The following is a 19,091-nucleotide window of genomic DNA, read 5'->3' as shown; positions in this document are numbered from 1 at the left end:
CAATTCTATTTTTAGCTTCAATTTATTTGGATCACTAAACTCGTTGATTGCTTCTTCTCCTGCTGATGTAGAGGATTTCATTTAAGCATCACCCTGAACGTATTCCTCAATCATGAACATTTCTACCATAGATGTCAACAAGTCAAGACGAGAGGATAAAGGATGTTTGTCTGCGTATGTCTCCATAATTTATATGCAGAAAGAAACTTCAGTTCTTAAAAAATGCTTTCAACCACCAAATATGGAACCTTTTTGTTAAGTTTTGATCAGATTTGGTTAATTCAATCTGCTTGTTGTATATGTCACCAATCTGCTGTGTGACCTTCGTATTCACCGAATATTATAGCCTACTGTATGTAGATTCTGTGCTTATTATATATCTCACGATCTTCTATATGTATGTGCCATGATATGCAATATGTTTATATGGCACGATCTGCAATATATCTGATATGATCTGAAAGTTGTATTTTTATCTACTATAGTGTGATTTGAAGGATGCACTACACTTATCGATTTCGGTGTATCCATCCTTCTCAATGTATGCAAGTTATATAAGTGGATGAGGAGTAGTGAAGAGATATGTCTTCCCACGTGGGAAGACACATCTCTTCTCTACGTACCTCTTCACCACAGCATGTTAACTACCATCAATTGCTTACCCGATCGGAAGGAGAGCGATTTGTTAAGAATCGCTAATCAACCCGATAGCATGAACGGTGTGATCGTTGGTTAAATTTAATAACTTAATCTTGTTTTATTCATTACTTATTAACGTATATACTAAAGGTTAATCTATTAGTATATATATGTTAATATGTAAATAGATTAATACATCAGAATCATGAAATAGCACGACCGATGTTACAAAATTAACTTTCCCTCTTAACTAGGGAGGGCACATTTCATGTTAGAGAAAAAATCACAATTCATCCATTGATTGTGAAGAGTAGAGATATCACACCATAGTGATATTCAGAGATATGGTTCAACAATGAATATCAAGTCTCATGATACTCACCATAACTCATAGTTATCAAGTAAGGTATGTGCATTGGCATTAAGTCACATGATGCCTACCATACTGATAATGATTTCATGGCATGTCCACAAATATCATGTCCATAATATTCACCATGAAGATCTCTATCATAATTATGGTTTATTTAATGATATCATCCAACAGATATCTACCATAATGTCTTAGAGATACATATATACTCATGACATGTCCACAGATATCAAGTCACATGATATCCATCAAGATAGATAAATTGATAATTGTAAAATCGTCACCTTACAATATCAATTTGAAATAAGTGTTCATTATTGAAAAGTCGTCACCCTTCAATAATGTTCACAGGGGGCCCATGAAGTCATGGAGTCACACACATGACAAATAAAAGAGTTTACACATTAAACATCTTTAAATATATTAGTATATCAGAATAAATGAGACTCTATCTCAAATTTAAATAACATTTTCAACCATACCAAGTTTATCTCTAAATTGTTCAATCTTGATTCTGGAGAGAGGCTTGGTAAGAATGTCTGCAATCTGCTCACCTGTACTAATATAATTCAGTCAGATCACATTCCTTTCCACCATATCTCGAACATAGTGATAAGGAATATCAATGTGTTTAGACCTGTCATGAAATAGTGGATTCATTGAGAGCTTGATGCAACTCTGATTGTCACAATAGATGACAGTAGGATTTAAGGGCTGACCAAACAGTCCTACAAGCAATTTCCGGAGCCATACCGCTTCTCTTGCTCCCATGGAGGCTGCAATGTATTCAGCTTTTGTAGAACTCTGAGCAACTGAGGACTGTTTTCTACATATCCATGAGATCATTCCTGATCCTAAACTGAAGCAACATCCTGATTTGCTTTTCCTGTCAACTATGCTTCTAGCCCCATCAGAATCAGTGAATCCATGTAGGTCAAGGTCTACATGTTTATAGTTCAGACCAAAACCAATAGTTCCTCGAAGATATCTCATAATATGTTTTGCAGCAACAAGATGTATTTCCCTAGGTTCACACATGAACTGACTTAGTGCATTAACAACATAACATATATCAGGTCTTGTGTTATAATCTGTCTGTAGAGGGTAGGATCTGCAAACTCTGATTTTGCAGCTGCTTCCTTTAGCTTGTGCAGATTTGTCTCCATAGGTGTGGTCATGGATCTACAATCCATCATTCCAAATCTTTTAAGTATATCAATGGTGTATTTTCCTTGATTAAGGATTATACCATCTGCCTACTGCCAAGCTTCCAATCCAAGGAAGTAGTGAAGAATTCCTAAATCTTTCATTTCAAACTTAGAGGCTAATTCTTTCTTACATCGAGAAATACAATAATCCTCTCCTGTGATTAGTAGATCATCAACATAAAGAATAAGAATTAATAATTCACCATTGATTACCTTGTAGTAGAGATTTGGATCTGCTTCATTCTTGGAAAACCCTAATTCCAAGAGATAGTGATCAATTCTTTCATACCATGCTCTGGGAGCTTGTTTCAGTCCATATAGAGCTTTCTTTAATCTGCAGACATGTGATTCAACCTTATGAATCACAAAACCTTCAGGTTGCTCCAAATAAACTTCTTCTTCAATCTTACCATTCAGAAAAGCAGTCTTGATATCCATTTGATGGACTTTCCATCCTTTAGATGTTGCAATAGCCAAAACTGCTCGGACAGGAGTGTATCTGGCAATAGGAGCAAATGTCTCTTCATAGTCAATACCTTTTTTCTGTGAGAAACCTCTGGCAACAAACCTTGCTTTGTGCTTCTCAATGATGCCATCTACTGCATGTTTGATTTTGAAGAGCCATTTAGAAGATACAATAGATTTGCCTTTAGGCCTAGGCACAATATCCTAGACATCATTTTTCAGAATTGACTGATACTCTTCTGACATAGCATCTTTTCAAACTTGATGCTTGAGAGCATCTCCAACACAGGAAGGTTCTGCATCAATGATCTCACTCATCAAGGTAGTATAACTGGAAAATAGGTTAGGTCCCTTACTTTCTCTGAAGGTCCCCTTTGGAGCAGCATAATTTTCAGCTTCTTGAAGCATCTTTTTAGCCCAAAGTGGTCTCTTCCTATTTTCGAGATAATGTTCTTCTAAAGGTAAGCCTTGAATTTCATGCTCAGTGTTTTCAGGGGTCTCCCTTTGAATCTCAAGGGTGGAATCCTCATCCATGCTTGTAGGAGGATCTTGGTGTTCTAATTCTTTAGAGCTTTTGGACCTCCTGAATGCTATGTCTTCTTCAAAGATGACATCTCTGCTTAGTTCAATTTGCCTTTGACCAGGTATGTATACTCTGTAAGCCTTAGAGGTTTCACTGTACCCAACAAATACCCCTTTCTTTCCAGAAGGTTATAATTTTTATCTCTTTTCTTTGGGGACATGAATATAGACTGGACACCCAAAGATTCGGAGATGACTTATGTCAGGTTTTTTACCAGTAAAGGCTTCTTCAGGGGTTTTATTATCAAGAAGAGAGTGAGGACATCTAGTTTGAATGTACAAAGCTGTCCTAGATGCTTCAGCCCAAAATGAGGTTTCTATATTTTGGTCAAACAACATAGCCCTAGCAGCTTCTACTATAGTCCTATTTTTTCTTTCAGCTACCCCATTTTGTTGTGGGTTATATGGTACAGTTAACTCCCTCTTAATCCCAACATTTATACAATAATCTTTAAACATATTAGAAGTGTATTCCCCCCATCGTCTGTTCTTAAGGTTATGATTTTCTTACCTGTCATGTTTTCTGCAAGAGCTTTGAATTCCTTAAATTTAGCAAGGATTTCTTCAAACTCTTTGTACCTCAGAAAATATATCCAGGTCTTCCTAGAATAATCATCTACAAATATTACATATTATAAAAATCCCCCTAAGGAGGGTACAGACATGGGTCCACATAAATCAGAATGAACTAATTCTAATACATTTTTGGATTTACTGTTGCTAGAATTAAAAGACCCTTTAGTATTCTTTCCCAAGGCACACCCCTTGTAGGCTCTTTCAGAATCTTGACTTAGCTTTTGGGTAATGTTGTGACGTATTCACACATCGCCCCATTATAAATGGGGACCCCTACTTTTTGCTTTATGGGGTTTGTTTTTCTATGTTTTTTAGGGTTTGTCTGTTAGCCCTGTGCATTTTGAGTGTCGCCAGGGGGATCACTAGGATGGCAGGCTCTGCTTGAGCCAGGGTGAGTCCATGGGGCCCCAGAATTAGGGTTTCTATGAGAGTCTTCCTTAGGGCCTGGTTTTGCTCTTGTTGCTAATTGTGTCTTGCTTGGTGAGTGAGTATCATCCTTGAAGGTCTAAACTAGGTCAAGTTGGTGAGTGATGAAGTCTGGAATGTCATCTTGATCTTCAAATGCCTTGAAATTTGGCTGTCTTGAATGTCTTCCTGATCCTGAAATTTGGCTGTCTGGAATGTCTTCCTGATCCTGAAATTTGACTAAGTCTGGAAAACTGAAGAATCCTCCAAAAACTAGATTTTGCATTATAACTCCTGGAGGTCCGAAACCACTCTCAAACATCCTGACAGTATATATGGAATATAACTTAAAGTATATATGGAATATAACTTATACTTAAATGTTATATTCCATAAAATAATCCTGACGGAGAGGCCAAAATGTCAAATTTCGCTTCTGACCCTTCCAAAGGGTCCAGAGCGAAACTCTCCATAAGACATTCTAGTTTGACCCAAACTTAGAACTAACTCATTCCTAGGCATTATTGAGGGCAAAACACTTGTTTGGATGGAGAAATATGAGGAATGAAGTCAAGATCTGAGCCTAAATGTGAATTTCGCTCCTGACCCTTCCAAAGGGTCCAGAGTGAAATTCTCCCTAGACACCTTTTTTCTCCTTGTTTGCACTGGAAACCTTGATTCCTTGGGCATGGTAAGGGCAAATTGACATATTCTTGCCTTAGGAAGTGATTTGAGGTGTTTGAAAGTGTGGATTTTGTCTAAAGCATGAATTTCGCTCCTGACCCTTCCAAAGGGTCTAGAGCGAAATTCACCTTTTCCTCTATTTTTCTCTTTTATATGGCCAAGTTTTGGATTTTTGAGGCATAGTTGAGGAGACTTGGATGCATGTTTGCCTTAGAGAGGAGGTTTAAGACTACAAAATGGTGAAAATGAACCTAGAATGGAAATTTCGCTCCTAACCCTTCCAAAGGGTCCAGAGCGAAAATCCTCATAACCCTCATTTCCTTCCTAATTTTGGCTAAAGTGTTGGTCTCTAAGGCATGTTGGAAGGTAGATTGATGTGTTCTTGCCTTGGGGGATGATTGAAAGCGTTGAAAAGTGAAGATTTTGCCCAAAGTGTGAATTTTGCTCCTGACCCTTCCAAAGGGTCCAGAGTGAAATTCATTATAAACCTCATTTGCTCCCTTGTTTGGGCTTAAAACTTTGTTCCTTGGGTGAAAACGATGAAATTTTGTCTTGTAATGAAGAATGAGATTGAAAGGATGAAGAACCAAGTGAAGAATGAGATTTTCGCTCCTGACACTTCCAAAGGGTCCAGAGCGAATTTTCTCAAAACCTCTCTTTTCTCTCAACTTTGTGCTAGATCAAGTGTGGGCTAAGGTAAATTCCAGAAGGAGATGTCCCTAAGAATGACTTTGAGTTGCTAGTGATCCAGGAATTTGAAGGAACTGAGCAAAATAGTGAATTTCGCTCCTGACCCTTCCAAAGGGTCCAGAGCGAAATTTCTAAAATCACCTATTTTCCCTGCAGGTCAAGTCAAACTTTGAGTTTTTATAGCTTGGATGAGTGTGAGGAGAGGTGTTCTTGCCCTTTTGAAGTTGATTGAGGTTGAAAGATGGAGGAGTAAGCTCAAATCATGAATTTCGCTCCTGACCCTTCCAAAGGGTCCAGAGCGAAATTCTTCAAAGCACCTATTTTCTCCTTTGATGAGGTCAAAACTTTGGTTCCTATGGCATATATGGAAGTGGAGTGATGTATTTTTGCTTGGCAATATAGATTGGAGTTCAAGAAATGAAATATCAAGCCTAGAATGTGAATTTCGCTCCTGACCCTTCCAAAGGGTCCAGAGTGAAATTTCCCAAAACCACTTATTCCTCAATTTTATGCCAAGTCTAGGGTAGTTCAAGGTGAATTAGGATTGGGAGTGTCCTTAGGTGTGACCTTGACTTGCTAGTAATTATCAAAATGATGGAAATCAGCCCAAACCAAGGATTTCGCTCCTGACCCTTCCAGAGGGTCCAGAGCGAAAATCCTAGGATCACCTATCTTCTTTGCAAGACAAGTTAAGTTTTTGGTTTTTATGGCCTAGATAGGAGTGAGGCAATGTGTCCTTGGTCTTGGAGGTGGATTGGAGTTGAAAGAATGAGGAAATAAGCTCAAAACAAGATTTTCGCTCCCGACTCTTCCAAAGGGTCCAGAGCGAAAACCCTAAAATCCATCTTATCCTTCAAATTTTGTGCTAAGTCAGGCCTAGATCTAGGTGAGAGAAGCCCTTTGGATTGCCTTTGAATGATTTTTGATCACCAAAAATGTAAGTTTTGAGCTAAAACATGAATTTCGCTCCTGACTCTTCCAAAGGGTCCAGAGCGAAATTCTGGATAGGTCCAGTCCCTGGCTAGGATTTTGAGCGAATTTTCCTTTTCAAGCCTTTTTAGGATCAAGTAAATGTTGCCAGGTTGAGAAATGGATTCAAGTGAAGGAGTTTAGAGGAAACAAAGTGAAAAGAATGGAGCTAGGTAGGAGAAGACAAGCAAAACATGAATTTCACTCTTGACCCTTCCAAAGGGTCCAGAGCGAAATTCTTCAAACTACCTATTTCCTCCTTGTGTCAAGACAAGACTTTGAGTCCTAAGGGGTGGTTGAGGTTGAAATGATGTTACTCTGCCTTGCAAGATGAAAGTGAAGTGAAGGAGATGAAGAATCAAGCCTAAGACTTGAATTTCGCTCTTGACCCTTCCAAAGGGTCCAGGGCGAAATTCACAAAATGTCCTTTTTTCCTTCAAGTTTGAGCTAAGCCAGGATAGTGGTCAAGGAGGATTGGACTTGGAGATTGCCACAATCATGCATTTGAGTAAGTTTTGGGTCCAAGAGGTAAGGATTTTAAGCTAAGACTTGAATTTCGCTCCTGACCCTTCCAGAGGGTCCAGGGTGAAACCTTTTGAAACTCCTATTTTTCACCTTGTTTGGGTCAGTCGAAGAGCTAGTTGTGAGATAATGTTGAAATGAGGTCTAAATTGGGCAAAATGCAAAATTCGCTCCTGACCCTTCCCTTATAGGGCCTGTCCTTGGAAGGATTTTGAGCGAACTTTATTTTGAAGTCTTCTTGTTGATGATTTAAGGTGGAAAATGCTTTGTTGAAATGAACATGTCATATGTACTTAATCACCTTTTGGTTTATTTTGCAGATGGAGAAAGCCAGGCTAGGGTAAGGACGACCTCTTCTAGTCCATCATCGTCAAGGACGTTCCACAGGCAAAAGGCAAGACTCAAGGTGCTCAAGGAATTGCTAGCTACCTCCAGAACCTTCACTTTGCCACACTAAGGAACCACAAGATGATAATGAAAGGTGTTGCCAGCATTTCAAGGAAAGGTACACCACCCATCCATCACGTCAAAGACAAAAGGAGAATCAAATAAGGTTAGTGCAAGGGTCTGTTGAAGAAGCAAATAGTCTCAGAAGAGTTAATCAAAGTTAGCTTCTCAGCATCATCAAATTCAACATCAACCAAGTTACAAGTGTCAGACAAGGCGGCATCCCAGCCATCATTCCTCTAGTTTGATTGGTCCACCTCAGCGTGTCCAGATTCAATGTATCTGACTCATTGGGGACGACACAAACTTCGAGGCACCTACCCTTGCTTCCTATTGGTCCTCACCCTTGGAATGTAATTTTCTAATTGGGTTAGGAAGTTTGTTGTAACAAACCCTAATTAGGGTTTCTATCTTGTAATCCTAGCCATTGATTCTAAATCAATTAGAGCCGTCTATTTGTAAAGGTTTTCTCTATAAAGCCCTGGCTCCTCATTTGTAAAGGGTTAATAGTTAGTTCATAGAGGTTAGAATAGCTAATAGTGAATAGTCGGAGAGTAGGAAATAGTTAGAGTAGAATAGAAAGAGAAGGCAAAGATTGTTGCCAAGATATTGTTGTAAAAGATTTGTAAACTTCATTGAAGAAATGGTGAATTCTATGGGTCGATTCAACAATTTGCATGGTCTCTATACTTCTCAAATTTGATTTCATGTTATTAGATGAGTGGAAGAAATGTGTATGATCGATGGTGAAATTTGTATATCCATACTACTAGCAGTTTGTTGATTGCAGACTTGCCTTGTGTAGTCAACTGGAATCATTTAGCTTAAGCTTAACATCAATTGTCGCTTCTTCATTGATATGCATCAGCCTGATGGTGTCCATGCTTGTAGCGGTGATTTGAACATCATAAAGCTTTCCTTAGAAGATCGCACTAACCTTGTGGAGATGATCCTGGGATGTCAAAGCAAGACTTAGTTAGAATTTCATCAAAGGCCATTCATTGCCCCTACATTCTTAGTGTTAGAATTAGATCCTCTCTCGCCCTTATCCTTTTTTCTTTTTTTCAAAATCTAGGACTAGTAAAATCTCACGTTCCAGCAATATCCAAAGCAAATCAAACGCTCAGGCAGTCAAATGTAAGTCCCCTTGTGATTCCAGCAAAATCACATCATACCACGAAGAGCTTATCCACACGTAGAGACCCTACATACAAGAACCTTGGAGTTACTCCGATTGATCCTTTGGCGAGATCTTTAGCAGTTGGGAAACTTTGGTCAAGAGAGGATAAGATACCTTGGTATTTTATTCTGTGTTCACATGTGCATGAAAAACACATCAATAGGTAAGCCAATCACCATCTTCTCTATCTTAGGTAGGGCATGGAAATGAAGGTGCCCTAATCTTCTGTGCCAAAGTTCATTTGAATCTGGAGTCTCATGAATCAAGGCTTGAGGTGGAGTGGTCCAAAGTCTGTAGAGGCTCCCTTGTCTTACTCCAATGGTGTGGGCTTTCTTGATGGTGGAGTTCTTTGGCCAAGCAAGTACCTTTCCTTCCATAAAGGTTAATCTGTAACCCTTATCTTCAAGTGCAGAAATTGAGACAAGGTTTCTCTTTATACCAGGTACAAATATAACTCTTGTCAGTTGTAGGGATATGCCTGACTTTAGGTTGATATTGTAGGTCTTATTCCCATAACTGGATAATTTGAGTCATCACCAATTGTCACTTCTTCATTTGAATTTTCCACAAGTGTATCTAAGTGCTCACGAAATCTAGTGATGTGTCAAGATGCTCCGCTGTCAATCACCCATGTGTTGGAACTGGAGGTGACTTGACTAGAGAGGGCTGGGTAGAAGACTAGTTTCTCAGAATCACTCCCTTTCTTTATTTCTACCATTGAAGGCTATTGCTTGATATTGTCTGGACACTTCATTGCATAGTGCCCATATTGGTCACATCTGAAACATTGTACTTCAGAAATGTCTCTCTTCTTCTTTGAAGACCTCTTTCCATTTGAGCTGTTGTCCCTCTTTCTCTTAAAGTTCTTCTTCTTTCCTTTCTTGTGGGAATTAGAGTTTAGAACTTGAATGTCTTCATTACCATCGTTTTGTTTTATTCCTCTTGTGACAAGCCGAGATTCCTCTTGAATGCAATCGGTTTTCAATCTATCGAACTTAGGAAATTTAGAATGAGCACTGATTCCTTGAATGAACGATTCCCATGTGGTAGGAAGTCCATTTAGAGCCATCATAGCAAGTTCTTTGTTGTCTACTAGATGTCCATTAGTGGATAGTTGATCCCTGAGGTCAGTGATCCTCAAGAAATAGGATGTAACTGTCTCTCCTTTATTCATCTTTATAGGGTGTAGTTGATTCTTTAAGGTGAGAGCCCTGCTAGTGTTGTTGATTTCATAAATGTTGGCTAGGGCTTTGAACATCTGAAAAGCCATCTCATATTTAGAAATAATTGGCACAATGGGGTCTCTCACTGAATCCACAATTATCTTAAGAGCCTTTTCACTGTCCTTGCTCCATTGAATTTTCTTTGTATCATTAGAGGGTTCAGGAATTTCACTTTTGACATGGGAGTCAATTTTTTTTTCTTTTAAAACAAGCATGATCCTCAATTTCCAAGATACAAAATTTGATGCTCCTTCTGATCGATCTTCAAACCCAACTCCGATTGCCATTAGGATTATTAGGAATGTGATCTATTAAGGGCCGGGTGAATGTCTATAAGATCGTTATAGAATTTAATTTGATCTTCCTTAACTTCGCTCTGATACCATGTAAAGTTTTGATCAGATTTGGATAATTCAATCTGCTTGTTGTATATGTCACCAATCTGCTGTGGGACCTTCATATTCATCGAATATTATAACCTACTATATGTAGATTTTGTGCTTATTATATATCTCACGATCTTCTATATGTATGTGCCACGATATGCAATATGTTTATATGGCACGATCTGTAATATACGATCTGCAATATATCTGATATGATCTGAAAGTTGTATTTTTATCTACTATAGTGTGATTTGAAGGATGCACTACACTTATTGATTTTGGTGTATCCATCCTTCTCAATGTATGCAAGTTATATAAGTGGATGAGGATTAGTGAAGAGATATGTCTTCCCATGTGGGAAGACACATCTCTTCCCCACGTACCTCTTCACCACAACACGTTAACTACCATCAATTGATTACTAGATCGGAAGGAGAGCGATTTGTTAAGAATTGCTAATCAACCCGATAGCATGAACGGTGTGACCGTTGGTTAAATGTAATAACTTGATCTTGTTTTATTCATTAGTTATTAACGTATATACTGAAGGTTAATCTATTAGTATATATATGTTAATATGTAAATAGATTAATACATCGGAATCATGAAATAGCACGACCGATGTTACAAAATTAACACTTTTGTTACTTCAAAACTTTAAAATGGAGTAAAATTCCGAGTGCAGATTATCAAGTTGCAATTTTTGAGAGGTGTTGAGCCAGAATTTGCATGTGCACAGAGATAAATTGGAGACAATGTTGACATTCATTAATTATTAGCAGTAGCACATCATGTATGTTGAAAGTCCACGTCCTACCACTCAAATTGGAGGCAGGATTTGAATTTGTTAGAAGTTCAACAATTGGGCTCAAGTGGATGTCATAGTTATATTATTCACATTTGCATTCATGTTCCTTAACTATTGAAGAGGAAGATAGCCTAGACACAACACTGGGAGTAGATTTTTGACATTTTCTAAATTCTTATGCTAGAAATTGTCAAACTACAGTATTGGTATGTGCATGATCATTGGTAAATTCCAAGTAACATTCAGGAATCACAGCACAATCTTTTATTAGGATTACCTATTATATAGTAAAAAAATTAAATGAATCAGCTATGCATATACAATTTATTGTTGCATATTGTAAGTCTCTCATATTTGATTACATTCTCTATACTGGTTGTTTCTTTCAACGATCACACGAATCTAACTTATTCTATGCCTATTTTAGAAATTTATGTTCATTTATTCTGAATCATTATGTGTGTGCTAATGAAAATTACTTCTTGTGCAAGTTAGTGCAGAGTGGCTGCGTAGTGACCCTCGACGGACAGTTGTTGGAGTGGACTTGGATGTTGAATCTCTAAAATGGGGCCTGAAGCACAATGTAGATAAAGTTGGAGGTGATGCCTACTCTAGAATATGTCTATATCATGGAAATGTATTGAATTCTCTGTCCAGTGCACAGCTTATTAACTCCAGCTTACTGGAAGGAGAAAATGACAATTCACTAAGAAATGCTGAGTTTGAGCCTAGCAATGTGATAGAAGATGATGCAGTTAGTCATGTTAAAAACCTCAAACTTGAAAATAATGAGAAAATTCAAGAATATCAGGGGAGAAAAGGCAGTTCATGGCCAGCAGCAGATGTCGTATGTGCATTTAACTATAGTTGTTGTTGCCTTAAAAGTCGTTCTGACTTGGTGTTATATTTTAAGAAAGCTTTGAATGCAATATCAAATGAGGGTGGGATATTTGTAATGGATCTTTATGGAGGTTCATCTTCAGAGCATGCACTGAAGTTTCGCAGAAGATACGAAGATTTTACAGTAAGTAAAGGTGCACAAACAATAATTTCGTCATTTATATTACTTGCACTTGCACATATAATGTTTTCTCTATAGTTTTTCTTGAAAGAATAGTGTTTGTGAAATATACGTCCATAAGGTCAAGTTCAAGAGGTTGTATTGCAATGTTTGTGATCTGTATAGTTATTACTATTCAATAACAAGACATCAAATTCATCATTTAAGTATAAAGTTTGGAAATTTATTCACAATAGAGGAAATACTTATATTAAATCCTCTCATTATCATGACCATTCAGGAAAGTATTACAGTTGTTTCTAGATTCAGGTAATTCATAGTTTGTATTATATTGTTATTAACTTATTCTTATTGATGGTGCTTAGCTTTGTTCTTAGGATAGTGACTTTTAGACAACAGCTACTATGACATTTGCATGAGCTTACAAAACTGATTAAAGTTTTTATTAGGTCATCTCAGTTAAAAGGCCTGCCAAGCACCTTATGGCTACTGCAAATGTTGGTCTAGACAATATCAAACCTGTAGATACTGCTGCAGCAGTGGAGATGCTCTTAGAATGGCACACGTTAGATCAATTAGAAAACATTGAGTATCTGCTATCCTTTTGCATGCCTCATCCGGTATTCATCTTAGTGTATCTACAGCTTTGTGTGTGAGGGAGAAGCGTCTTCTTGTTTGCCTTCATGAACAGCTTTATTGATTTTTCCCAGCTTAATACACCCTAGATAATGTCCTCAGATACAATTTATGGTTGATCATGATCGATGATTCCTCTTGCCATTTTGACAAGGATTTTGGGCTCTATCTCAACTCTTATTTTACTGTTTGGACAATTTACCTAATTTTGCTCCCTTTAAATGGTTGCACGTGTATGGTGCACATACCACATTATGAAGTAGGCATTTTATTATAAAGGTCTACATTTCATCATCATCATTATATATATATATATATATATATACTTCAGGTATATATAATACTTCAGGTGCTCTTGTTATGACTATCTTTGTTGGTTGTACTCTCAAGTCCCACTGACCAATTTTGGTGTTTCATGGGACATTATAAAACATCAATTTCTTAATGAGCACAGCTGTACAAGATTTTCTCTGATTTTTTTTGTAGAAATCCTTAATTATACGTATACAAAACTTTGTCTACTACAATTTTTTTAACATAGGCTATTAATTTCTATAATGTTGTAATGACTTATAAGTCATACATTAATAATTTCTACGAACATGATTAACGTATGCAACGTAAGTTAGAACTGATGCAACTTCCTCCTCTGTTAACAAATGAGTTGGCAGACATATATCTGTTAAAATAATATTAATATCTTCTATTTTTAGCAGTCATCTTAGTTGTTGACTTATTTAGCTATTTAGCTTTTTATTCGACTTATTTGGCTTGTTAAGTTAGCTTTTTATTATTTAGCCTTTTAAGCTATATTTAGCTTTTTAAGCTTTTTAGCTGATTTGATTTCACTTTAACGACTAGTTCTATTTATAGAACATCATTCTAGGGTTTTGACCCTTCAGTTCAAGTCGAAATTTTTATTTTGGTTACAGATTCTGGATTCTGGGTGGGTTTTTCAAGACCTCAATTGGGTCGTCGTCAGATTTTTCTAGGTGCATCGTTTTTCGTGCCTCAATTTTTGAGCCGTTAGATCTGCATTCTGATTTCAGATTCTTGGTGGGTTTTTCGAGAGATATTTTAGGTTGGTCTCAAATTTTCCTGGGTGCCTCATTTTCCATGCCTTGATTTTTGTGCCATCAAATTTGCCTTGGAATTTAAAAACAGTCAGCGATTTCTGCTAATTCCATGGACGTCTGGAATTTGGGTGTCTTCTGGGCGCTGTTTATGTTGTACACCCGACCTAGGGTTTTCGCCCCTATTTTTAAAAAAAAAATCGTCTATATTTTTTTTTTTTTTTACAAAAAAAATCAAAGGTATTTTTTAATTTTCTGCAAATTATTATTTTTGTCTAATTATTTTTAGGAAGAATTTCAAGTTTAAGTTTGCAAAAAATTTTAATTTTTGGGTTTCTTCCAAACTTTGAAATTCGCGCATTGGGATTCGTGTCTCAAATTCCACTCCAAGGTTTCAGATTTTTTGTGCAGCTGCTTCTATTCTGATTTTTGAATCAGATTCTTCGATTCTTCTGTCTTGTACTTTCACTAGGTTGACCTCGTTCAACCTCCATTTTCATGATGGCATCTTTGACCAACATCATGTTGGAACACAGTCAAAAGTTCAACAACTGCCACAACACCTAGAAACAGTGCATGTTCACGATAGCTGAAAATCGTTACGTTTATCAGATTGATTTAGGCCAGACCTCGTCTTTTAGAGGTCCCAGGGTTTTCACGATTTTTTCTTGAAAAATTGTCTGTCGGTTTTTTGATTTTTTCCACAAAAATCATGGGAGGGTTTTCACGATATTTTTCCCAAAAATTGTTCGCAGGGTTTATAATTTTCCCTTAAAAATTATCTCATCTGTAATCCGTGATGTTCGTGTAAGATTTTGGTTATCTGGGTTTTACCATTTTTTCCACAAAAACGATGTTTTGTAACCTCAGATTTCTAGGTTTTCATGATTTTTTCTTCAAAAATTGTTTGCTGGTTTTTACGATTTTTTCCTCAAAAATCATCTATAATATGCGAAGTTTGCGTGGGATTTGTGATTCGTGAAGTTCTTCGGTTTTGATCAATTTTTCTCGTAAAAAATCGAGCTTTGTTGCAGTTAGTTTGGGTCACACCTGCCAAGGCGAACATCTGCAACTGTGGTATCTTGCAGTCAGTTTTGGAGTTGGCACTCTTCTGCAAAAGGGTTTGCTGATTTTTTCCTGAAAAACATGGTTTCAGGCTTCAGTAATTAGTGTGCCAGATCTCTAATTCGTGTTTGAAGGCTACATTAGCTTGGATGGCTTTTGGTACTCTTGGTCATTTACATTCTGCAGATCTTGGGAGGGTCTCCGTAGCAGTAGATGGTCTTTGCATTTGTGATCATAACACCTGCAGTGTCTTCTGTAGGGTATTGAGTACGATGACCATTAGGGAGGATGTTAAAATAATATTAATATCTTCTATAATGGTCATCTTCTATTTTTAGCAGTCATCTTAGTTATCGACTTATTTAGCTATTTATCTTTTAAGTTGACTTATTTAGCTTGTTAAGTTAGCTTTTTATTATTTAGCCTTTTAAGCTATATTTAGCTGTTTAAGCTCTTTAGCTTATTTGATTTCACTTTAACAACTAGTTCTATTTATAGAACATCGTCTTGTAACCTCTATATATAGGTGTGTATATCGTTCAATGTAATTATCCGATTATTGAATCATTCATTCAATTTATTTTTCAATATCCCTTGTGTGCCTTCTTCCCATTGCTGCGTTCTTACAAAAATTACAAACTTAATATTTAGCTGGTTTGTTACATGCAGCTGGAAATTCGACTTCTGTTTAAAACTATTTTAAAAAGATCCCTTTGACTGACCATACCCAGTGTCTTATCTTGTATTTTCAGACCAAACAAACAGTCTTTTTCTATTTCATAGATGAATTTTCTGTTAAACTTATTTTCCTGGAATCAGACTTAAAACCCTTAATTCAACTACCCTAAAGGGCTAGTTTTAGTGCTGAGCATGTAGTCTAAATGTAAGCAGGTACCAAACCAGCCTAAGAAAGGCTCATGTTAAATGCCATTCATCTTTATCAAGCATTCAGATTCAAGCCTACTCAAAATATCACTTTCATTTCCAGAACAACACTAAGTTTTTCATTGAATTCAAATAAGAAAACCTAATAAAAACGTAAACAAAGGTGGTTTTGACACTTTTTGCTTGAAACTCTTGGTGTGGTTGTCTTAAAATCAGTTAATTGTAAGATTTTTCACTTCGAAACTCAATATAAGAAATGATGTGGACAAGGTATAGTTTTGAAAACAAACTAAGGCTATCAAGTTTGAAGGATTTAAGAGTCCGATCTTTTCATTGTGGATTTGTGAACAAGTGTGGTAAAGTCACAAATTTATTTGGTGTTGGCAAATGTTCTCTATATTTTACAGCTAAATAAATGTGGTGCATAGTCTTTGTCAAATAGAGTATGGGGAAAATTGAATTTATTTTCACTGCACTCATATTTGGAGTATTGAATTTGCAGTACATATGGGAACAAGAGGATTTTGATATCATATCTCGGACAACACGAATAAGTCTTCATTTTAATCTCAATAAGATGCAGCGCAGTTATCGCCATGCCTTTACTTATCACTGGCGATTGTAAGTTAATACCATTCATCATTCATCTTATGATCTCATTGCTAAGAATTTCATTTTAATGTGGGCAATACTATTAAGTATAGCTATAGTCTACTTCAAATATCTCAAATATGCAAATTTGTTGATTTCTTCTCAATGTATGCTGCCATGTTTGCATTTGTAAGGCTATTTTATCCTTGTCTAAGATGTTTTAATTATGAACATAACATAGATTATTTCTTTACCTAATCACATGAATTAGAATTCCAGAAGAATTTACATAATTGTGTACTAAGCTATGTATATCGGTGTGTGGTATGTAATACTATAAAGTGGCAACAATTTAATATGAATCCTAGATAGTCTATGCCCACATTGGTGGGGCTGATCTCACATCTTTATTAACACTGGCAGGAGTTTCCTTCTAAGTTAAAAGGCCCCATTTTAGAGATTCAACATCCAAGTCCACTCCAACAACTGTCTGTCGAGGGTCACTACGCAGCCACTCTGCACTAACTTGCACAAGAAGTAATTTCTATTAGCACACACATAATGATTCAGAATAAATGAACATAAATTTCTAAAATAGGCATAGAATAAGTTAGATTCGTGTGATCGTTGAAAGAAACAACCGGTATAGAGAATGTAATCAAATATAAGAGACTTACAATATGCAACAATAAATTGTATATGCATAGCTGATTCATTTAATTTTTTTACTATATTATAGGTAATGCTAATAAAAGATTGTGTTGTGATTCCTGAATGTTACTTGGAATTTACCAATGATCATGCACATACCAATACTGTAGTTTGACAATTTCTAGCATAAGAATTTAGAAAATGTCAAAAATCTACTCCCAGTGTTGTGTCTAGGTCAACCCTATGTTGCTAGTAGTCAACAACGGACGCCACCCTGCGGTGGTAGAAATGGGCATCCTGGGGACTACCTTGACGGACACCATTGTGGACGGAGGGTCAGGAGTAAATGTGCTCCCAGAAGAGACATGGAAAAAACTGGGAAAGCCTACATTGTGGCCCCCCACGTTCAATCTGCTAGGGGCAAATCAACATGGGATTAAACCCCTCGGTACCCTCATGGGCCAGTGGGTGATGATCGGTATGCAGCCATTCGTGCTGGAATTTGTAGTGATTCCACTGAAGCAGAAAGGGTACGACGCCATTCTTGGACGTGGGTGGCTAATTGCAGCAAAGGCAAACCATAATTGGAAGCGGAATATGCTCTCCCTAGAAAGCGTGGGGAGGAAGTACGTGATCGATCTCCGTACGCAGATGGTGAGCGAGGAGTTGGCATCCTCCTCTGAGTCCGAATCTGAAGGAGACTAGCTGGGTGGGGATGAAGATCGACGCGGAATGGAGCCCAGTGACGAAGGGGTATTAGAGTTGGAAGCATGCTCGGGGGATGACGGGGACTCCATGAATGGCCTCTTCCATTGGCAAATGGAAGATTATGAGTTGTTTACACCCTCGTGCAATGTATTGAGTATCGAGGAAGAACCAAATACATTCCCTCCCGAATACGGGGAATACAAGGAGGGGGAGGCTTGGGTGAATGACACTCCCGCACACCAGTTCCCGAAGGGCGCACCTATTAAATACCAAGAAGCCAATTGAAGGAGACAAATCTGGGAAAGGCAAGTGATCCCAAGGTCATCCTTGCTGGAGATGACTGGAACCCAGTGTCGAAGGCCGCAGCCTTCAAAATTTTCCTAGAGTACAAGGATGTTTTTGTATGGACTTACAAGGACCTGGAGGCCGTGCCCTCGGGGCTATGTGTACATCGCATAACATTGGTACCGGGAGCCCAACCGGTAAGGAAGCGGCCTTACAGTATGAACAAAAAGTATGCTGCACGGGTGAATGATGAAATTGAGCGGATGTTGGAAGCGGGCATAATCTTCAAGGTGCAGACAAGCGAATTGTTGTCTCCCATTGTGATTTCCCTCAAGAAAGAGGCCAATCAGATCCAGATCTGTGTAGACTTCCAGTGTCTGAACGTTGTCACTATTAAAGACCCGTTTCCCATACCCTTCATCGATAGCATCCTCGAGGAAGTGGCTGGACATGAAATATACTCCTTCATGGATGGGTTCTCTGGGTACAACCAGATATCCATCACGGAGGAAGATAAGTTGAAAACTACCTTCGTGGTGGAGGACGGTGTGTATGCATACAACCGAATGCCCTTCAGCCTATGTAATGCACCAGCGACCTTTCAGCGCATCATCTTGCACATCTTCGACAAGATGTCGGTAGGAAACTTCAAAGCTTTCTTGGACGATTGGTCTATTTACAGTGGGCAGGACATCCACCTAAACGCCCTCGGGGAGTGCCTGGAGAGATGTCGAAGGGCACGGTTGGCCCTTAATCCGAAGAAATATAGATTCATGGTACCACAGGGAAGATTGCTTGGACACATTGTGTGCAAAGAAGGATTGAAAACGGACCCTGACAAGATTGGGGTCATAGTAGAAATGGAAGCTCCTCCAAACGTCACCGGGGTAAAGTCTTTCCTTGGTCATGTAGGGTACTACAGGAGGTTCATCAAGAACTTCCCTGATGTGTCCCACCCGTTGGATAGATTGACACGGAAAGGGGAGCCATACATTTGGACAAAGCCACATAGCGACACA

General features: G+C 37.9%; 1 protein-coding gene across 1 annotated transcript in view; it reads left to right on the top strand.

Annotated features, from left to right (window-relative positions):
• LOC131049044 (uncharacterized) overlaps positions 1-19,091 on the top strand; it is a 76,232-nt gene that overhangs the window by 44,784 nt on the left and 12,357 nt on the right. Inside the window, exons 3-4 of the mRNA XM_057983048.2 lie at positions 11,653-12,181; positions 16,340-16,458. Of these exons, the coding sequence (XP_057839031.2) occupies positions 11,653-12,181; positions 16,340-16,458 (648 nt within the window). The remainder of the gene's footprint in view (positions 1-11,652; positions 12,182-16,339; positions 16,459-19,091) is intronic.

This window comes from Cryptomeria japonica, chromosome 11 (assembly GCF_030272615.1).
Source record: "Cryptomeria japonica chromosome 11, Sugi_1.0, whole genome shotgun sequence".
NCBI lineage: Eukaryota > Viridiplantae > Streptophyta > Pinopsida > Cupressales > Cupressaceae > Cryptomeria > Cryptomeria japonica.
Note: the sequence above shows the minus strand (reverse complement) of the source record. Positions and strands in the feature narration are given on the sequence as shown.